Source organism: Erythrolamprus reginae, chromosome 9 (genome assembly GCF_031021105.1).
Source record: "Erythrolamprus reginae isolate rEryReg1 chromosome 9, rEryReg1.hap1, whole genome shotgun sequence".
In the NCBI taxonomy this organism is placed as follows: Eukaryota; Metazoa; Chordata; class Lepidosauria; order Squamata; family Dipsadidae; genus Erythrolamprus; species Erythrolamprus reginae.
This window is the reverse complement of record NC_091958.1, coordinates 37405090-37425664: the sequence shown is the minus strand read 5'-3', so window position 1 is coordinate 37425664 and position 20575 is coordinate 37405090. Positions and strand designations below refer to the sequence as shown.

The window sequence follows — 20575 nt, the reverse complement described above, 5'->3', positions numbered from 1 at the left end:
CTCATTGAGTTCTTTGACTATGTCACAAAGGTGTTGGATCAAGGTGGTGCCGTGGATATTGCCTATCTGGACTTCAGCAAAGCCTTTGATACGGTTCCACATAAAGAGCTGATAGATAAATTAGTGAAGATTGGACTTAATCCCTGGATAATTCAGTGGATTTCAAGCTGGCTGAAGCATAGACAGAGAGTTATTGTTAAGCATAGAAGAGAGTTATTGTTAATGGCGAGTATTCTGAGCAGAGACAGGTTACAAGCGGAAAGGCAAGTAGGATGCTTGGCTGCATAGCTAGAGGTATAACAAGCAGGAAGAGGGAGATTGTGATCCCCTTATATAGAGCGCTGGTGAGACCACATTTGGAGTACTGTGTTCAGTTCTGGAGACCTCACCTACAAAAAGATATTGACAAAATTGAACGTGTCCAAAGACGGGCTACAAGAATGGTGGAAGGTCTTAAGTATAAAACGTATCAGGAAAGACTTAATGAACTCAATCTGTATAGTCTGGAAGACAGAAGGAAAAGGGGGGACATGATCGAAACATTTAAATATGTTAAAGGGTTAAATAGGGTTCAGGAGGGAAGTGTTTTTAACAGGAAAGTGAACACAAGAACAAGGGGACACAATCTGAAGTTAGTTGGGGGAAAGATCAAAGGCAACATGAGAAAATATTATTTTACTGAAAGAGTAGTAGATCCTTGGAACAAACTTCCAGCAGACGTGGTTGGTAAATCCACAGTAACCGAATTTAAACATGCCTGGGATAAACATATATCCATTGTAAGATAAAATACAGGAAATAGTAAAAGGGCAGACTAGATGGACCATGAGGTCTTTTTCTGCCGTCAGTCTTCTATGTTTCTAATTTTCCCCATAGCAATCAATGTAAAAGCAAATAATGTGTGCGATTAGGGAAACCACAGGGAGGGTGGAGGACCTGTTTCCTCCCAGGAGATTCCTAGAGAGGTCCCACAGAAGCTTCTCCCCACCTTTTCCGGCCCTGTTTCCTCCCAGAAGATTCCTAGAGAAGCCCCATAGAGGGTTCTCTTCACCTTTTCCGACCCTGTTTCTTCCCAGGAAATTCCTAGAGAGGCCCCATAGAGGCTTCTTCCCACCTTTTCCGGCCCTGTTTCCTCCCAGGAGATTCGTAGAGAGGCCCCACAGAGGCGTCTCTCTGTCTTTTCCGATCCTGTTTCTTCCCAGGAGATTCCTAGAGAGGCCCCACAGAGGCTTCTCCCCGCCTTTTCCAGCCCTGCTTCCTCCCAGGAGATTCCTAGAGAGGCCCCACAAGGCTTCTCCTCAAATTTTCCGGCCCTGTTTCCTCCCAGGAGATTTCTAGAGAGGCCCCACGGAGACTCCTCCCTGCCTTTTCCAGTTACAATTTCGGAGGCTCAGGTTTGTAAGTGGAAAATAGTTCTTGAGAAGAGGCAGAAAAATCTTGAACACCCAGTTCTTATCTAGAAAGATTCGTAAGTAGAGGCGTTCATAGATAGAGGTGCCACTGTATTCAGAGCAAAGGTGGTATTCACTTATTTTTACTACCTGTCCACAAATATGAATGCACATGTGCACACAAACTCTTCACTCATATGTGCCCCTTCCACACATGCCTGTGGCCTTCAGTGCTTGTGCTTTGCTTGTGTACGTGCGGCCTGCACACAGGTGTGCGACTTCAAATTGTGCCTACACGGGCAGCATAGCACTGGGGCAAGTTGCTACTACCGGTTCGCCAAAAATACCTCTGCTTCTGAGCTATTGTAGTGTCCAATGTGTGTACATCAATATAGTATAATGAAATAATGTTGTTTGCTACTTTTGATTCATTGAGCGAGTTTTCCATTGTCTATCAAATTTAATTTGTGTTTTATTAACAGCATCTGCTGTTTAATATTGTCATTTTGGGGGGTGGGGTTGTGGCTCCTCTTCATATTTTTTATATTTCCCTTCCAAATTTTCAATATTGTTTCTTTTCATTTAATGGTCCTTGGCCATATATGAAATCGAAATTCCTCCAATTACAGCTTTGGCCATGTCCCATAAATTTTTTAAGTTGGTATGTTCTTTAATGTTTTCTGGAAAATAAAAACTTAAGTTCTTTTTTTCATTTTTTGCTTCTGAGATATTGTAGTTTCCAGTGTGTGTACATCAATGCAGGACTAAAGGAAATGTGATAGCAGTCTTCTGGTATTTGAGGGGCAGTTGCCTACTGCAGCGGTAGCAACCCATCCCTGATCCGGGGGGCCTCTGAGGGAGGGTGGAGAAGGCCCTTTTCACCCTCCCCAGGCTCCTAGAAAGGCTCTGGAGCTTGTGGAGAGCAAAAAATGGGCCTTCCCCAGCTCCTCCAGAAGCTGGAAACAGGCCGCTTGCCAACTCCCAGTGGGCCCAGAAGCCCCGAAAATCAGCTGTCCCGTGTGTTCTGTCGGGCTCTCTGGTAGAATCCTCCCAAAAATTCACAGGTACAAATTTCAGACACACACACATTTGAAAATTCAAAACAATGTTCTTTATAATGAAAATTCACTTAAACTAAGCCCTCTTTTGGTATAGCAAAGAGCACTCGTCTCCAAACAAACTGGTAATTTGTACAAGTCCCTTATCAGTTCTGTGATACTTAGCTTGCAGCTGTGAGGTAATTCACAGTCCTTCTTCTTTCACAAAGTGAAACACACTTTGCTCTGGTTTAGTTTCAAAGCAGGGGAAAATCAGCACACAAAAGGTCAAAGTCAGTAAAGCAGTCATGAAACACAACGATCAGATAATCCTCCACAATGGCCAAACCCACAGGCTGCTATTTATAGCAGCCTCACTAATGACCACAGCCCCACCCAACCACAGGTGGCCTCATTTTCTTTGATAATAATCTCTCAGTTGTTGTTGCCTTTGCATCGCTCTCCGCATGCGTGGCTGTATCATTAACTCTTGTTCTGAATCCAAGGAGGAGCTAGATAATTGATCTCCTTCTGAGCTGTCTGCCACACTCTCCTCCTCCCTGTCACTCATGTCTTCTTGGTCAGAAGAGCCTTCATCATCAGATTCCACCGGGGGCAAAACAGGCCTGCAGCATGTAGATGTCTCCCCCATATCCACAGTCCTTGGGGCAGGAGCTGGGCCAGAGCTAACCACAACACCGTGCGAGCATGGCTACCTGTATGGCTCCATGTGCCTCTTCAGGAAAAGGAAAAACAAAGTCCAGTTGCCTATTGAAAAAGCACCTTTGGGACAAGCAGGACCCGGTGGCCTGAGAACCTCCAGAGATATTTCTTTTTTTTTCTTTAAAAAAATTTTTTTAAATTTTTTTTTATTAGAAAACGTAAATTCATGTATATTATAAATAACAAACAAACATACACACAAAACTTTAAAAACTAGAGAGATAGTTAGCTCTCTCTTCCCTTGCATATTATCCCTTATATAATTCTACATAATGTGCAGATTTTCATATCAGTATCGTTCATGCTACTCCAGTTTAACGCTATATCTTTTATAAATAAAAGTAGTTACTTAAATTCATGATATGTAAAAAGAGAGAAAAACAAAAGAAAACTTAAATATACATTTTTTCCAAATCAGATAGGTATATTTTACCAAATCTTAAAAGATCTGACATTTAACTGACATTTAACATTTAACTTAATCTGAGGGTTAAGTTAAATGTTAAACGTGGGGGCAATATGCTGGCTCTGTTAAAAAGTGCTATTGCTAACATGTTGTAAGCCGCCCTGAGTCTAAGGAGAAGGGCGGCATAAAAATAAATAAATAAATAAATAAATAAATAAATAAATAAATAAATAATTCTTATGTATAGTTTAGCATATCTTAAAAAAAAAGTTCTCCGTTTTCTTTCTTATAATGTCTCCTTGTTGTGATGTAAATAGATATTTCTTGAGCATTCTTCTGCTCCTTCAGTAGCTGCCTACATCAGGCTAAACAACATGTGCTTCCCAGGTCCATAAGTCCACCCACAGTTAAATTAGATCCCTAATTACTTGTTGAGCCTTTCCATTTTATCTTATTACAGTATTATTATATTTTCACAGCTGATAAAATAAGAGTCTTGTGTCTCTGGCTTCCAGGTTAGAAGGGGAGGGGCACTGTTACCCCTGAGGGCAGGGGCGGGGAGGGGGCAGTAGCCGACCACCCAGTTGCTGCATTGAGAAGCCGAAATGTGCTTCTTGCTCAGAGGGGCCGCTGAAGAATTATGTTCTTCAGGTTTGCAAAGCAAAGGTGTTTATTGTGGAAATGAAAGGAGTGAAGAGAAGCGGGCTTTCTTAGAAAACATGGCTATAATTAATGAACATTAGTGTCGTTATCATTTTGGCATTTAAGATGAAATGGTCAAGGAACTGGTGTCTTTGAATGAATGAATGAGCTGGAAGGGGTTTTGGAGGTCTTCTACTCCAGTCCTCTGCACAGGCAGGAGAATGTATACTAGTGATGGCAAACCTTTTTTTGGTTCAGGGACTCCATCCAGGCACCTCATTCTCGGTCGTCCCCTTCTTCTTTTGCCCTCTGTCTTTCCCAGCATTAGGCTCTTCTCCAGGGAGTCCTTCCTTCTCATTAGATAGCTAAAGGATTTGAATTTCATCTCCAGGATCTAGTCTTCTTAAAAGCAGTCAGGGTTGATCTCCTCTAGGACTGACCGGCTGGATCACCTTGCAGTCCAACTGACTCGCAGGAGTCTTCAAATGCCTCCATTCTTTGGCACTCAGCCTTCCTTATGGACCAACTTTCACAGCCATACATTGCAACTGGGAAAAGCACAACCTTGACCATAAGCACTTTTGTTGGCAGGGCGATTTCTCTGCTATTTAGTATGCTGTCTAGATTTGTCATAGCTTTCCTCCCCAGGAGCAAGCATCTTAATTTCTTGGCTGCAGTTCCCGTCATAGATAGATAGATAGATAGATAGATAGATAGATAGATAGATAGATAGATAGATAGATAGATAGATAGATAGATAGACAGACAGACAGACAGACAGACAGACAGACAGACAGACAGACAGACAGACAGACAGACAGACAGACAGATTATTATTTTTATTTTTATTATTATTTATTAAATTTGTATGATAGAGAGAGAGAGATGATAGATAGATAGATAGATAGATAGATGGATGGATGGATGGATGGATGGATGGAAAGATAGATTAGATAGATAGATAGATAGATAGATAGATAGATAGATAGATAGATAGATAGATAGATAGATAGATAGATAGATAGATAGATAGAAAGAAAGATAGATGGATGGATGGATGGATGGAAAGATAGAAAGATAGATTAGAAAGATAGATTAGATAGATAGTTAGGTAGGTAGGTAGGTAGGTAGATAGATAGATAGATAGATAGATTATTATTATTTTTATTATTATTTATTAAATTTGTATGATAGAGAGAGAGAGATGATAGATAGATAGATAGATAGATAGATAGATAGATGGATGGATGGATGGATGGATGGATGGATGGATGAATGGATGGATGGAAAGATAGATTAGATAGATAGATAGATAGATAGATAGATAGATAGATAGATAGATAGATAGATAGATACATACATACATACATACATACATACATACATACATATATACATGGATGCATAGATGGATGGATGGAAAGATAGATTAGAAAGATAGATTAGATAGATAGATAGATAGATAGATAGATAGATAGATAGATAGATAGATAGATAGATAGATAGATAGAGTTGATGGACCATTCTTATTTGAGTGGACTCCCATTGCCACACTTCTCCAGTGTGAAATGGACTCCATTTTCTTTACTTGGCTAGAATTAGAATCAGGTAAAACAAATAGACCTCTCTTTAAAAAAAAACAAGGAGGATAGGATCTGACAAAAACTGTACATAAGGCAATCTTAAAACATTAGTTTCTGTTTTTATCTTGCACAAAGGAAAAAAAATTCTGGGAAAAACTGAAAAGGTTAAACAGGGAATTTTATTTATTTATTTGGTGTTGTTTGACTTGGCCGTACCCAAGTCAATGGTGCAATTTGCAATAAACAGGATAAAAAATATGTTGAAGATAAAATACAACTACAAACACTAGAAAAGAAGGCAACTTTTTACTAAGTCTGCACTTCTATTTCTACTAGTTTGTTTCATCATTCCTATCATCCTTTTCCTCCCACTTAGGACTGTATGACGTGTTGCTTGTATCCTAAGATTTTTATTAATATTGATTGTTTCTTCATTCATTGCTTACTTGACTCCTATGACAATCATTAAGTGTTGTACCACATGATTCTTGACAAATCTATATTTTCTTTTATGTAGACTGAGAGCATCTGCACCAAGACAAATTTCTTGTGTGTCCAATCACACTTGGTCAATGAAGAATCTATTCTATTCAATTCTATTCTAACACCCCGCCCTCACGGTGGTGATTTCACTCAGTAGTTTCATGAACGGGGAGGGAGAGAAAGTCAGCCCTTGTGGCACCCCACAAAGGAGAGACCTAGTGAACAACTTCTCCCCCACAAGCTGGAGCTGGTCTTGGAGGATACCATGGTTGACATTATTGCATGAATCCCAGCGACCGATAAGGTCCCACAGAGTTGGCCTTCTCCGGGTCCCGTCGACTAAACAATGTTGTTTGGTGGGCCCCAGGGGAAGAGCCTTCTCTGTGGCGGCCCCGGCTCTCTGGAACGAACTCCCCCCGGAGATTAGAATGGCCCCCACCCTCCCTGTCTTTCGTAAACTACTCAAGACTCATTTATACCGCCAGGCATGGGGGAGTTGAGATAGCTCTTCCCCCTAGGCCATTACAAGTCATGCATGGTATGTTTGTGTGTATGTTTGGTTTTATAATAGGGGTTTTTAGTTGTTTTTTATTATTGGATTGTACATGTTGTGTTTATTATTGTTGTTAGCCGCCCCGAGTCTGTGGATAGGGGCGGCATACAAATCCAATAAATTATTATTATTAAATTATTATTATTATTGAAAGCTGCTGAAAAGTCAAGGAACGAGAGGATCACTGTCTCCACTAGCTCTATCCGAGGCCATCAGCAAACGTAACCAAAGCTTTTCTCAGTACTGAATCCTGACCTGAAACAGGACATCTATAAATGGAGTCCACTTAATCCTCCAAAGAAAGATGGAAGGCAAACAAGGTCCAGGAAGAAGAAGAACATTATGGTTTCAAAATTTAAGGGACTGGTTTGAGCAAAATTCAACAGCACTTTTTTGTGCGGCTGTACATAAAATTAGGATTTCCAACATGATCGTCAAAGTCTAATGACGAATATGACACAAGAAGAAGGTCCTCTTATGGATTGTTACTTCCTCAAATTTCCATTGAGCTACAGATCATTTTGCTCATTGTTTGCTCCATTGTTTTTCATGTGTTACGGTTTGTAACCCGCAAATCCTGATCTGGTACTTTTCTTTCTTTCCTTTCTTCCTTCCTTCCTTTTTTCCTTCCTTCCTTCTTTCCTTCCTTTCTTCCTTCCTTCCTTCCTTCCTTTGTTTCTCTTAGGTACTGCTTATCATAAGTGGGAACCTGAGCTTCCTCAACTGGTTAACCATCGTGCCCAGCATAGCGTGTTTTGATGATGCCTCCTTGGGGATCTTCTTTGGTTCCAGCAAAGGATCTCTGAAGAACCATGTCCTGAATATACAAGTTGAAGAGGCAGCAGGAAAAGTTGGCCCGTTACGATACGGTATGTTTTTTTTCTTCTAGGGTCAAGGCAACACATAAGTCTCTTCTAGGCATATTCTTGACTTATCATTCATTCATTCATTCATTCATTCATTCATTCATTCATTCATTTATTCAATCTTTTTTTTTAATGCCGCCCTTCTCCTTAGACTCAGGGAGGCCTACAACATGTAAGCAATAGCACTTTTTAACATAGTCAGCCTATTGCCCCCACAATCCAGGTCCTCATTTTACCCACTTCAGAAGGAGGGAAGGCTGAGTCAACCTTAAGCTGGTGGTGAGATTTGAACCGCTGACCTGCAGATCTACCGTCAGCTTTAGTGGCCTGCATTACTGCACTCTACCTGCTGTGCCACCTTGGCTCATCATGTTAAGGAAATCCATACAGATGGTTACTAAAGTTTCCTCTGCAGCTGAATGATAGAATTCCGTATTGGCCGACTGTGATGGGGGACACAAGGAATTTATCTTCGGTGCATAAGCTCCCCTTGTGCACAAAAGTTATAAGTGATACATCATGATCATAGCCATCATTAAAATACACTCACCATTAACCAAAAGACACAACACTTAGTGATAGAATTGACTTAGGAAGCTAAATAAAACAAGCTAACAAAGATACAAGCAACAAAGTTATAGTCATAGGTAGAAAAGGAGATAGGTAATCAGAAAGATGAGAAGAAGAATATTAATAATATTAAATAAGACAGCATTTCACCGAGGCTGCCATTGGTGGTGCCATCTTGGAAACATTATCCACTTCAAACAGAGGGCAATGTGATGTTTGCTCAGTTCCTCCTGCTTAATATTTTACAGTCCTTTAACTGATCAATTAAGCAGGACTGGATAGGAGAACATCAGCATATCCTACCATGTTTCCCTGAAAGTAAGACTGGGTCTTATTTTTCTTTTGAGCCCTCTGAAATAAGTGCTCGGTCTTATTTTTGGGGTAAGCCTTATTTTCGGAGAAACATGGTACGAGGCTGGACTCATAAGTCAGGAAAAACCTATCCAGGGTAGCTGTGTCCATGAAGGCACCACCAATCAGTCCAATATCAGAAGTGACTTTTCCTCTTAATCTGTTAAGCCTTTAATTTTCATTTTAAAGAGAAAGAAAGAGGTGACATGCAACCTGAAACTGACTGATAATAAATTAAAAACTAAGTTCCCTGTTAGTGTTCCCCGTAAGCTGCGTGCGTGTGCACGCGCGTGCCCCAAAATACCCCCCCACGCACCCTTTTCCACGGGCGCACGCTCCCCATCCCCCTGCCAGCCCATGGGGGGGGCGGGGGCAGGAAGGTGCTGGCAGTAGGAGGAAAGGGAGCCGCGGCCGCCCCTGCCTCCCCACGGTGCCTCACGGCCCTGGCCTCACGGCCCTGCCCCCCGCCCGCCCGATCCACCCCCTCTGCTCCTCCGCCGCCTCCTGCCTTGGGGCGCGACTTCTCCCGTGGCGGTGGCGGCTGCGGCTTCTCCTCAGGATGAAAGCGCTCCTAGCCAGGGGCTGCGAGAGAGGGCTTTCTCCGTGCACTTCGGGAATGCCCGCCCCACCCCTCTCGCAGCCCCTTCGCTGGGAGTGCTTTCGTCCCGGACTTTCAGCAAGGGGGCTGCAGTAGAGGCAGGGAAGGCGTTCCCAAAGCGCTCGGAGAAAGCGCTCTCGCAGCCCCCTCACTGACAGAGAGAGAGGGAGAGAGAAAGTAAATGAGAAAGAGAGAGAGAGAGAAAGGGGGGAGAGAGATAGCAAGAGAGAGAAGAGAAAGAAAGCAAGAGAGATAGAAAGAAAGAGTGAGAGAGAAAGAAAGCAATAGAAAGAGAGAAAGGAAACGAGAGAGAGAGAGCAAGAGGGGGAGAGAGATAGAAAGAAAGGAAGAGAGAAAGTGAGAAAAAGAGAGAGAGAGCAAGAGGGGGAGAGAGAAAGAGAGAGAAATGACTCTTGATTTAAAGCATATGGTAAAAAGCACCCAAATAATAACCCAGCCGTTTGTGTGTGTGTGAACTCTTGAACCATTTCCAATAACTCACCTGTTATTGGAAATGGTTCAAGAGTTCACACACACTCACCCCCACACACCCCCACACAAGGGGGGAGGAGACAGGGATGGAAAAAAAGGAGAAGATAGTAATAATAGTAATAGATTTTCGTTTTGTTTTATTATTAATTTCTTTTAATAAAAAAAGAAGGGAAATTTTTTCTTAGTTATTTATTTATTTATTTATACATACATACATAAATACATACATACATACTTACTTCTATGCCGCCCAGTCCCAAAGGGACTGTCGCTCAGACACTATACTTTTCCGCCCACACCGAAAAAAAATTAGAGGGAACATTGTTCCCTGTAAAGAGGAAGGATTTAATTTTATGTAGAGGGAGAGAGAAGGGACGAGAAACAATGTTTTAGTTTATTTCTAGCCAGTTTTATTCCATTTGTATTGACTGTAGTGCCTGCTCAAACTGGTTAAACAGTTTCTAAAGTAACCAAAGAGATGGAGTCCCCACAATGCAAAGACACACACAGGAACTAGCCATGTTGTGGCCCTATCTGGACTGGGAGTCACTGCTTACAGTGCTCACAGTCACTCATGCCCTCATTACCTCGAGGTTCGACTACTGTAATGCTCTCTACATGGGGCTACCTTTGAAAAGTGTTCGGAAACTTCAGATCGTGCAGAATGCAGCTGCAAGAGCAATCATGGGCTTTCCTAGGTATGTCTATGTTACTCCAACACTCCGCAGTCTGCATTGGTTGCTGATCAGTTTCCGGTCACAATTCAAAGTGTTGGTTATGACCTATAAAGCCCTTCATGGCACCAGACCAGGATATCTGTGAGACCACCTTCTGCCGCACGAATCCCAGTGGCCGGTCAGGTCCCACAGAGTTGGTCTTCTCCGGGTCCCGTCAACTAAACAATGTTGTCTGGCGGGACCCAGGGGAAGAGCCTTCTCTGTGGTGGCTCCGACCCTCTGGAATCAACTCCCCCCAGAGATTAGAACTGCCCCCACCCTCCTTGCCTTTTGTAAACTCCTTAAAACCCACCTCTGTCGTCAGGCTTGGGGGAACTGAGACATCCCCCACTTGCCTATGTAGTTTTGTGCATGATATGACTGTGTGTATGTATTTTATATATTGGGTTTTTTTCTTTTTAGACATTTTAATGTAAAACTGTTATTTTAGATTTTAATTATTAGATTTGTTACCATATATTGTTTTTATCACTGTTCTGAGCTGCCCCGAGTCTACGGAGAGGGGCGGCATACAAATCTAATTATTATTATTATTAATAATAATAATAATAATAATAATAATAATAATAATGGTTAATATTACCCGTGTTTAAGGTTTGAATGCAGATTAGAAATAACTTTTAGAGAAGAGTCTAGACCAGTGATGGCGAACCTTTTTTTTCTCGAGTACCGAAAGCACGCTATCACGCATGCGCAAATGTCCACACCCATAATTCAAAACTTGGAGAGGGCAAAAACACCTTCCCCCACCCTTTGGAGGCTGCAAATGGCCTGTTTTCCCAACTTCTGCTGGGCCCAGTAGACTCGTGTTTCGACCTCCCCAAGCTCCAAAGGCTACCCTGGACTGGGGGAGGGTAAAAAAACTCTCTCCCATCCCCCCAGGAAGCCAAAAATGCCCTCCTGGAGCCTCTGCGCAAGCCAAAAATCAGCTGGCCAGCACACACATGCACATTGAAGCTGAGCTCGGACAATTATTATTATTATTATTATTATTATTATTATTATTATTATTATTATTATTATTTTAAAAAATTATTAGATTTGTATGCCGCCCCTCTCCGAAGATAAGGCTCTGCGTGCCACCTATGGTACCCATGCCATAGGTTCACCATCACTGGTCTAGACAGTCACTTATCTGAAATGATGTAGGTTCTCCTGCTTGCGCAGTGGGTTGGACTAAAAGATCTCCAAGGTCCCTTCCAGCTCTGTTCTATTCAACCCCTTGTTTTCTCCGCAGGGAATTACATCCGCAAAGCTGTGAATGTATCCTTGGGGGCACTGATTATCTTCCTCAGCATCCCGGTGGTTCTCAACCTGATTAGTTCCCGACAAATCATGAATACTTCCTACAACCCCCTCAGGATCGTCAACACATATGGTGCATTTGGAAGGTAAGACCTTCAATATCTAAAGAGCTAGATTCAAATATCTAGATTCAAAATCTATCCTGCGTTCTTGCTCTCTCTTTGAGCCATGGCACTGTACTTTGTAAGAGGAAAGAGCAGCATCCAAAAAAACCATTTTAAAACACTCAAGGACCATTTCAGGGCATGAGAACATCGCTGTCCACAAGAGCATTTCCAGGAAGTGCAATTGAAGATTCCTTGCCTGGAAGGATGCAAAACATTCCTTCATCATGGCCATGAATAGAGCAGAACAGAATAGAACAGAACAGAATAGAATAGAATAGAATTCTTTATTGGCCAAGTGTGAATGGACGCACAAGGAATTTGTCTTAGTTCACATGCTCTCAGTGAACATAAAAGAAAAGATATGTTCGTCAAGAATCATAAGGTATAACTCTATAGAGTACAAATAAACAATCAGATCACGTTAGAAAACTCACTATAAATTGTAAGGGTACAGGCAACAAAGTTACAGTCAGACAGTCATTTGCAGGAAAATATGAGTGATGGGAAGGATTAAAAGTTTAATAATGGTAGTGCAGACTTAGTAAATATTTTGACAGTGTTGAGGGAATTATTTGTTTAGCAGAGTGATGGTGTTCAGGAAAAAAACTGTTCTTGTGTCTAGTTGTCTGGATGTGCAATGCTCTGTAGTGACGTTTTGAGGGTAGGAGTTGAAACAGTTTGTGTCCAGGATGCGAAGGGTCAGTAAATATTTTCCCCACCCTCTTTTTGACTCGTGCAGTCTACAGGTCCTCAATGGAAGGCAGGTTGGTAGCAATTGTTTTCTCTGCAGTTTTAATAGTCTACAAAGATACAAAGATGAGCGGCTCAATCTATTTTCCAAACTACCAGAAGGCAGAACAAGAAGCAATGAATGGCTAAAATGTTTCCAAATCTTTCACCCAAATGTTGGACATGCAAAGAAGGTCTAGGAACTTATTGCCACCTATGGTGGACATGTCCAAAGGCGAAAAACCTGTGTTGTAAAGTTGGACTTCCGTATAGCAATGCTGGGTTCAGGAAAGGCAGGGAAGGGAGAAGGAGAAGGAGAGGAGAGGGAAGGGAAGGGAAGAAGAAGAGAAGGGAAGAAAGAAGGAAAAGGAAAGGAGAAGGGAAGGGAAAGGAGAAAGAAAGGAAAGGAAAGGAAAGGAGAAGGAGAATGAAAGAAAAGAAAGGAAGGAGATAAAAGGAAGGAGAGGGAAAGAGAAGGAGAAGAAAAGTAAATAAAAGAAGGGAAGGGAAGGGAAGAAAAGGAAAAAAGGAAAGGAAGGATGGAAGGAAGGAGGAAAGGAAAGGAAAACAGAACAGAGTAGGGCTGGAAGGGACTTTGGAGGTCTTCTAGTCCAACCCCTTGCTCATGCAGGAGAATCTATACCATTTCAGGCAAATGATTGTCAAATCTCTTCTTAAAAACCTCCAGTGACTGAGCGCCCACGACTTCTGGGGGCAAGCAGTTCCATCCTGACTGTTAGGAAGTTTCTGCTCAATTCCCATGTTGCTTCTCTCTTTGATTAGTTTCCAACCATTGTTTCTTGTCCTGCCCTCCAATACTTTGGAGAATAATTTGACCCCTTCTTTATGGCAGCCCCTCACATGCTGGAACAATTCTGCCCTTGCACTTAATGGAAGCCACTTAGTCAGATCCTCAGGAGCTTCGAAACATTCACCATACTCTTCTACCTTGCAGCATAACCAAAGAGAGAACCGAGATTATAATCCAAGGGACTTCCAGCTCTGATCCCAATGATCCTGCTGCAATTTGGGAAGAATACGAATTCAAGTGTAAACCTGGGAATCTGCAGAGGCGGCCCTGCCTGATTAGCCCCTACCATTACCGCCTGGATTGGCTCATGTGGTTTGCTGCTTTCCAGGTTAGCATCCCGGACTGGGAGGGCCAATGGTAACAAGGTCAGCCAATGAATAGGCATAGCACCTAAATCAGCCAATGGGAGCCAAACACATCTGAGTCTGTGCAGAGAATCAAAACTGAAGCTAGAAGTCTGGGTGTGGTTCAGCCAACTCTGTCTTTTTCTGAACTCTGCACTAGAAGCTGCTTGTATTTTGTTTGTAGCTGCTACTATGTTGAAGAAGAACTCTGCTGCTAGTATTGTAAATACATATATGCAGGGGTGGGCTACTGCCCGGGAGGGGGGGAACGCAGTGGGATAGCAAAAATGGAGCTCCATCCCAGAACATCCAATTTGCACTGAAAGATGTTGAAAGAAAATGCATAAGCCACGCCCACAGTGTGGTAGTAAAAATTTTGGTAGTCCTTCATTGCATATATGTTTATAAAGTAGTTAATGAATCGAGCTGAACCTCTGTGTGGTTCTGGAATTGATTTTTATGCAACAAACTTTAATATGGTCTGACTTGAAAACAGTCAGTCCAGCTGGGTATCTAGCAGTTAAATTAGGCTAGCATTGTTTCTCATAGAAACATAGAAGATTGATGGCAGAGAAAGACCTCATGGTCCATCTAGTCTGCGCCAATACTATTTCCTGTATTTTGTCTTAGGATGTTTAAATTCAGTGATTGTGGATTTACCAACCACGTCTGCTGGACGTTTGTTCTGAGCATCTACTACTCTTTCAGTAAAATAATATTTCCTCATGTTGCTTCTGATCTTTCCCCCAACTCACCTCAGATTGTGCCCCTTTCTTCTGTTCACTTTCCTATTAAAAACACCTCTCTTGAACCTTATTGAACCCTTTCACATATTTAAATGTTTCGATCATGTCCCCCTTTCCCTTTTGTCCTCCAGACTATACAGATTGAGTTCATGAAGTCTTTCCTGATCAGTTTTATGCTTAAGACCTTCCACGCTTTTTGTGGCCCGTCTTTGGACCCCTTCAATTTGATCAGTCTCTTTTTGTAGGTGAGGTCTCCAGAACTGGACATAGTATTATTCCAAATGGGGTCTCACCAGCGCTCTATATAGCGGGATCACAATCTCCCTCTTCCTGCTTGTTATACTTCTAGCTATGCAGCCAAGCATTCTACTCGCTTTCCCTATCGCCTGACCGCATTGTTCACCCATTTTGAGACTGTCAGAAATCACGACCCCTAAATCCTTCTCTTCTGAGGTTTTTCAGTTTATAGAGCCCAATTCTAAGAAACGCATGAATGATGGGGGCCTTTTTCTGTATATATTAATACATTGCTTTTATCTTTTATTATTCAGAAGCTTCTGGTTGATATGTTTGGCATAAAATCCATTTCACTTGCATTGCTTCTCAAACCGTGTGTTTTCTCCCCTCTCCTTGCTCTTTGTCTCCTTAAGACCTACGAACAGAACGAATGGGTCATTCACTTAGCTGGCAAATTCTTGGCCAATGAAAAAGAAACTCTGTCTCTTCTGGCCTTCAACCCATTTGAGGACAAGGCACCACCCAAGTAAGTTCGAGGGGGGGAGTTCCTTATATAGTGGTATCTCTACTTACAAACTTAATTCGTTCCGTGACCAGGTAGAAAAATTTGTAAGAAGAAGCAATTTTTCCCCACAGGAATCAATGTTGAAGGAAATAATGCATGCGATTGGGGAAACCACAGGGAGGGTGGAGGCCCTGTTTCCTCCCAGGAAATTCCTAGAGAGGCCCCACAGAGGCTTCTCCCCGCCTTTTCCAGCCCTGTTTCCTCCCAGGAGATTTGTAGAGAGGCCCCGCAGAGGTGTCTCTCTGTCTTTTCCGGCCTGTTTCCTCCCAGGAGATTCGTAGAGAGGCCCCACAGAGGCTTCTCCCCGCCTTTTCCGGCCCTGTTTCCTCCCAGGGGATTCCTAGAGAGGCCCCACGAAGGCTTCTCCCCGCCTTTTCCGGCCCTGTTTCCTCCCAGGAGATTCCTAGAGAGGCCCCATGGAGGCTTCTCATTGCCTTTTCCGGTTACAGTTTCGGAGGCTTGGGTTTGTAAGTGGAAAATGGTTCTTGAAAAGACGCAAAAAAATCTTGAACACCCAGTTCTTATCTAGAAAAGTTCATAAGTAGAGGCATTTGTAGGTAGAGGTACCATTGTAATTTGATTGATCAAAAAGGTAAAAATGTCATTGTTCCCTGTAACTTCTGAACTAAATCAGAGTCCAAGTCAAAGTACTCCTCAAAGTTCCAATTTATTGCCGGAGCCATCCTGGCACCTACACTGAGATATCTGAATCTGGGTTTCCCACCCAGTTGAAAGTTCACATCTCTTGTCCCCTACCCACAAACCTGTCATGTTGCCTACTCAGATTGTGCCAGCGTAGGCAGTCCTCCTTCCGCTTCTGCCCAGGTGGGTGAGCATAGGATGGCCTTGAACAACTCGAAAGAATGTAGCTGCATCTGTTCCCTCATGAAAATCGCCCCTCCCAAGTTCCTATAAACATCAGGCCTTCTATAGATCGTGTGGCAAGCTATCAATTTATCACCAACTTCTGCAACAGCTTGACACATTTTTGAATACAAAGTATTGTCAGGATATGCCATTTATAAAAAAAAGAAGATAAAAAAGGTAATAATAAATATTAAAACACAAAATAATAATAACAGTAATAACAGCAACAATAATAATAGTTATTATTATTATCATTATTATTATTATTGCTATTGCTATTATAATATTCATGTACTAATGATAATAATAATAATAATAATAATAATAATAATAATAATATAACCAAATTATTTTGGCTAAGTTTATTTTTACATTGGGTTATTTACATTTTTGTTAGTTGTAATTATTGTAATTATATACATTTCTATTTTTAGTTTGTAAGTAAGTTTAGTTTAAAGGGCATCTTTTTAAAACAATGCTTATTAAAAATTTATTAATAAAAAGTAAAAGAAGAAAAAAATAAAACAAATTAGGGGAAAAGCAAAAGTACAGAAGGGGAGGATAAAAAGAAGTAGAAAGAGAAAATTCCAGTTTCCTTTGAAACAAATATAAATAGATTTACAAAAGTATCTCTTGTTTATGATTACAAAAAAAGCTCACTCTTTTCTATTATTTTTTGTTTTTTCTAATTATGAAACCACAAAGCAGAAGAGCATTTTTTCCATTTTGTGCAAAAAAGAGCCTATAAGGGATTTCCAGTCAGCAATAAATGTCCTTTTTTCCGATCAAACAAGTCAATTCCATATACAGTATGTCCATTACTTTTTTCTAGTTGTCTGTCCACTAATCCCAGAAGAAATGGGTCTGGTTTCAATTGTAAATCTTTAGAATCTTCAGAATTAATGTATGGGTTTGTATCCAAAATTTAGAGGTTGGTTGTTGTTGTTTTTTACATGTGCAACAAAGAATATGTCTCTTCATGCTGTTCACTTTTCCAACTAAAATTCAATGTACAGTGGCACCTCTACTTAAGAACTTAATTCGTTCCGTGACCAGGTTCTTAAGTAGAAAAGTTTGTAACTAGAAGCAATTTTTCCCATAGAAATCAAAGTAAAAGCAAATAATGCGTGCAAGCCCATTAGGAAAGAAATAAAAGCTCGGAATTTGGGTGGGAAGAGGAGGAGGAAGAAGAGGACCAGGACAGTCACTGCCGAAGGAAGAAGGTGAGGTGAGGGTCTCTGAGGCAGTGAGGAAGAGCACGTGCCTCCCACACACGCGGCGCGAGGCTGCCTCCCATACACTGCACCAGAGAGAGAAACCCAGGGGAATGGCAGGAAACTGGCCGGGCCTTCGTACCGCTCTCTAATTTCCTGGGAAATTTTTCCGGGCCCAGGTTCTTAAGTAGAAAATGGTTCTTAAGAAGAGGGAAAAAAATCTTGAACACCCGGTTCTTATCTAGAAAAGTTCTTAAGTAGAGGCATTCTTAAGTAGAGGTACCACTGTACTTCATTCATTCTAGACCAGGGGTAGGCAAAGTGGCTCTTTTCGGACGTGGACTTCAACTCCCAGAATTCCTAAGATAACATGATTGTGTCAGGAATTCTGAAAGTTGGTCCACAAGTCATAGAAGAGACAACTTTGCCTGCCTTTGTTCTAGACGGTTTCTCTGGTAACAAACAAGGGGCAGCTTCTGACCAGTGAGAGATTCCTTTTGTGACAGTGCTGTGACATGGATAACTTCTAAGCCTGGGCAAGGGGAGGCCCGCAGGCTGCATCCAGCCCGCCTGCTGCCTGTGACCGGCCCGCCCACTATCTATGAAAAATGTCCCACTTTTAAAAAAATTCTCCTCCCCCGGGGCTGCAGCGGGAGCCTGGAAACCGCGGTCTGGAGGCAGCCGCGCAGCTCCTCTGCTTGAGGGAGGCTCAGGACATTGACAATAAGGCGAGCGCTAGGCGATGAGATCACTGTGGGTGACGTCAGGAGTCCAAGAGAGATGCTTTGGCAAAGCCGAGTGAGTGGCCGAAAGAGAGAAGCAACAGCAGCGCCGATTGGGGGGCGGGCGGGCAAAGGAAGCGATGGAGGAGGGAGAGGAAGAAGGAGAATCTGCGGCGGCAGTAGAGTGGGGGGCACAGCAGCCGCGGGCCAGGAAGAGCCGGCTCCTGAAGGAGGGGCCCCTCCCTGACGAAGCCTTAGTCCAGCCCTCTAAAACCATCCCAATTTCTCATGCGGCCCCATGGCAAAATTAATTGCCCACCTCTGTTCTAGGCGAAGCTATGGCAGCATGGCACAGGTGGCACGTAGAGCCATATTGGAAGGCATGCAAGACTTTGTTTTCGCCCACCCCCAGTCCTTGAATTATGGGTATGGGCACTCATGCATGCATGATAGCGCACCTGCACTCTCTTTTGGCACCCGAGGAAAAAAAGGTTCGCCATCACGGCCCTCTCCTTTTCCCTCTGGCCCTGGCATTTTGTAAAGCGCATCTTGCTCCTGCGGGTTCTCTGACAGTTAATCTCGAGAAGAATTAAAGAGTTGGAGAGCAAAGTTGACGGGGATTCTTTGGACAGTAAAAAAAAATGAAATTAGATTGTGGCGTGGGTTATTGCTGCCGTTTCAAGTGCTGCAAAACAGAAAATGAAAAGCAGATGACTGGCTCGCTTCTGTGAAAAGAAAGAAGAAAAAGGTTGAAACATGAGGTCACGGATGGGAGTAAACTAATTGAGTGTGAAACTTGACTTGGGCAAAGGGACGTTTGCAAAACATCCGGGCACAATACATTAGGTCTGGCTCAAAGTTCATAAAGCATTTAGTTCTCCTAAACTTTAAAAGACTCCTGCTTTAGTCTACAAGAATTAATAAGTTGGATTCAACCACACAGTTGGTATAAGGCAGTGATGGTGAACCTTTTTTTCCTCGGGTGCCGAAAGGGCACATGCATGAGTGCCCAAACCCATAAATCAACACCTGGGGAGGGCAAAAACAGCTTCCCCTGCCCCCTAGAGGCCCTCTGGAGGCTGGAAGGGCCTGTTTCCCAACTTCTGGTGGGACCAGTAGGCTCGTGTTTCACCTTCTCCAGGCTCCAAAGGCGTCCCTGAAGTTGGGGAAGGGTAAAAACGCCATCCCCCATCCCTCTGGAAGCTCTCTGGAAGCCAAAAACATCCTCCCAGAGTCTCTGTGTGAGCCAAAAATCAGCTGGCCGGTACACACATGGACCTTGGAGCTGAGCTAGGCAACAGCTTGCGTGCCAGCAGATATGGCCCTACGTGCCACCTGTGGCACCCGTGCCACAGGTTGGCTATCAGTATAAGGTTTTGCTCAAGTGTGCAAGGACAATTAAATTTTTTAGAAATTGTGGATGTTCCATCATTGGGAGAAGAGACTAGATCAGTGATGGTGAATCTATGCCATACGTGCCGTAGGTGGCACACGGAGCCATAGCAGAGGGCACACGAGGCATTGCCGTATGTCAGACCCAGCTGATTTTCAGCCTTGGGAAAGGACGTTTCGCCCTTTGGAGGCTTCCGGGAAGCTAACAACAAACTAAAAACCCTTATGTAGCCTAACTAAAAATAAACAAATAACCATCATTAATACTTGTCAATATATCAATGTATCAAATTCATTAATAAATTTGATTTGTACAGTGGTACCTCTATTTACAAACTTAATTTGTTCTGTGACCAGGTTCTTAAGTAGAAAAGTTTGTAAGAAGAAGCAATTTTCCCCATAGGAATCAATGTAAAAGCAAATAATGTGTGCGATTGGGGAAACCACAGGGAGGGTGGAGGCCCTGTTTCCTCCCAGGAGATTCCTAGAGAGGCCCCACAGAGGCTTCTCCCTGGCTTTTCCGGCTCTGTTTCCCCCCAGGAGATTCCTAGAGAGGCCCCACAGAGGCTTCTCCCTGACTTTTCCGGCCCTGTTTCCTCCCAGGAGATTCCTAGAGAGGCCCCACTGAGGCTTCTCCCTGCCTTTTCCGCTTACAGTTTTGGAGGCTCAGGTTTGGAAGTGGAAAATGGTTCTTGAGAAGAGGCAAAAAAATCTTGGAACACCTGGTTCTTATGTAGAAAAGTTCGTAAGTAGAGGCGTTCTTAGGTAGAGGTACCACTGTATTACAAATGCATATAAACATTTGCCCACCCTGCTTGTCTCCCGATCCCTCTTTTTGTGTGTGTGTGTGTGTGTGTGTGTGTGTGTGTGTGTGTTTGTGCAGGCTTGTCTTTTCCCTCCTAAAAGCACCCCATCTGTTCCAGAGAGTGACAGCTGCCTCCCTCCGCAGCCCTTTTCACCTGTCTGGAAGGTTTTAGCCTCCAGCCACAACAGCTTAGAGAGATTGCAAACTTTTTGCAAGCCTTCGTAGTTGGAAGATGTTGCTGTGGGCATCTCTGCAGCACAGCTGTCCCAGCCTGGAGGAAGAAGCGCGGGAATGTCGGG

The 20575-nt window shown here is 42.8% G+C and overlaps 1 protein-coding gene across 2 annotated transcripts in view; it reads left to right on the top strand.

The window, feature by feature from the left end:
• The window catches only part of LMF1 (lipase maturation factor 1), a 170200-nt gene that overhangs the window by 147059 nt on the left and 2566 nt on the right, over positions 1 to 20575 (top strand). For both annotated transcript variants that reach the window (XM_070760837.1, XM_070760836.1), the window contains exons 6-9: positions 7504 to 7687; positions 11670 to 11823; positions 13529 to 13712; positions 15125 to 15237. In XM_070760837.1, coding sequence (XP_070616938.1) covers positions 7504 to 7687; positions 11670 to 11823; positions 13529 to 13712; positions 15125 to 15237 — 635 coding nt within the window. The remainder of the gene's footprint in view (positions 1 to 7503; positions 7688 to 11669; positions 11824 to 13528; positions 13713 to 15124; positions 15238 to 20575) is intronic.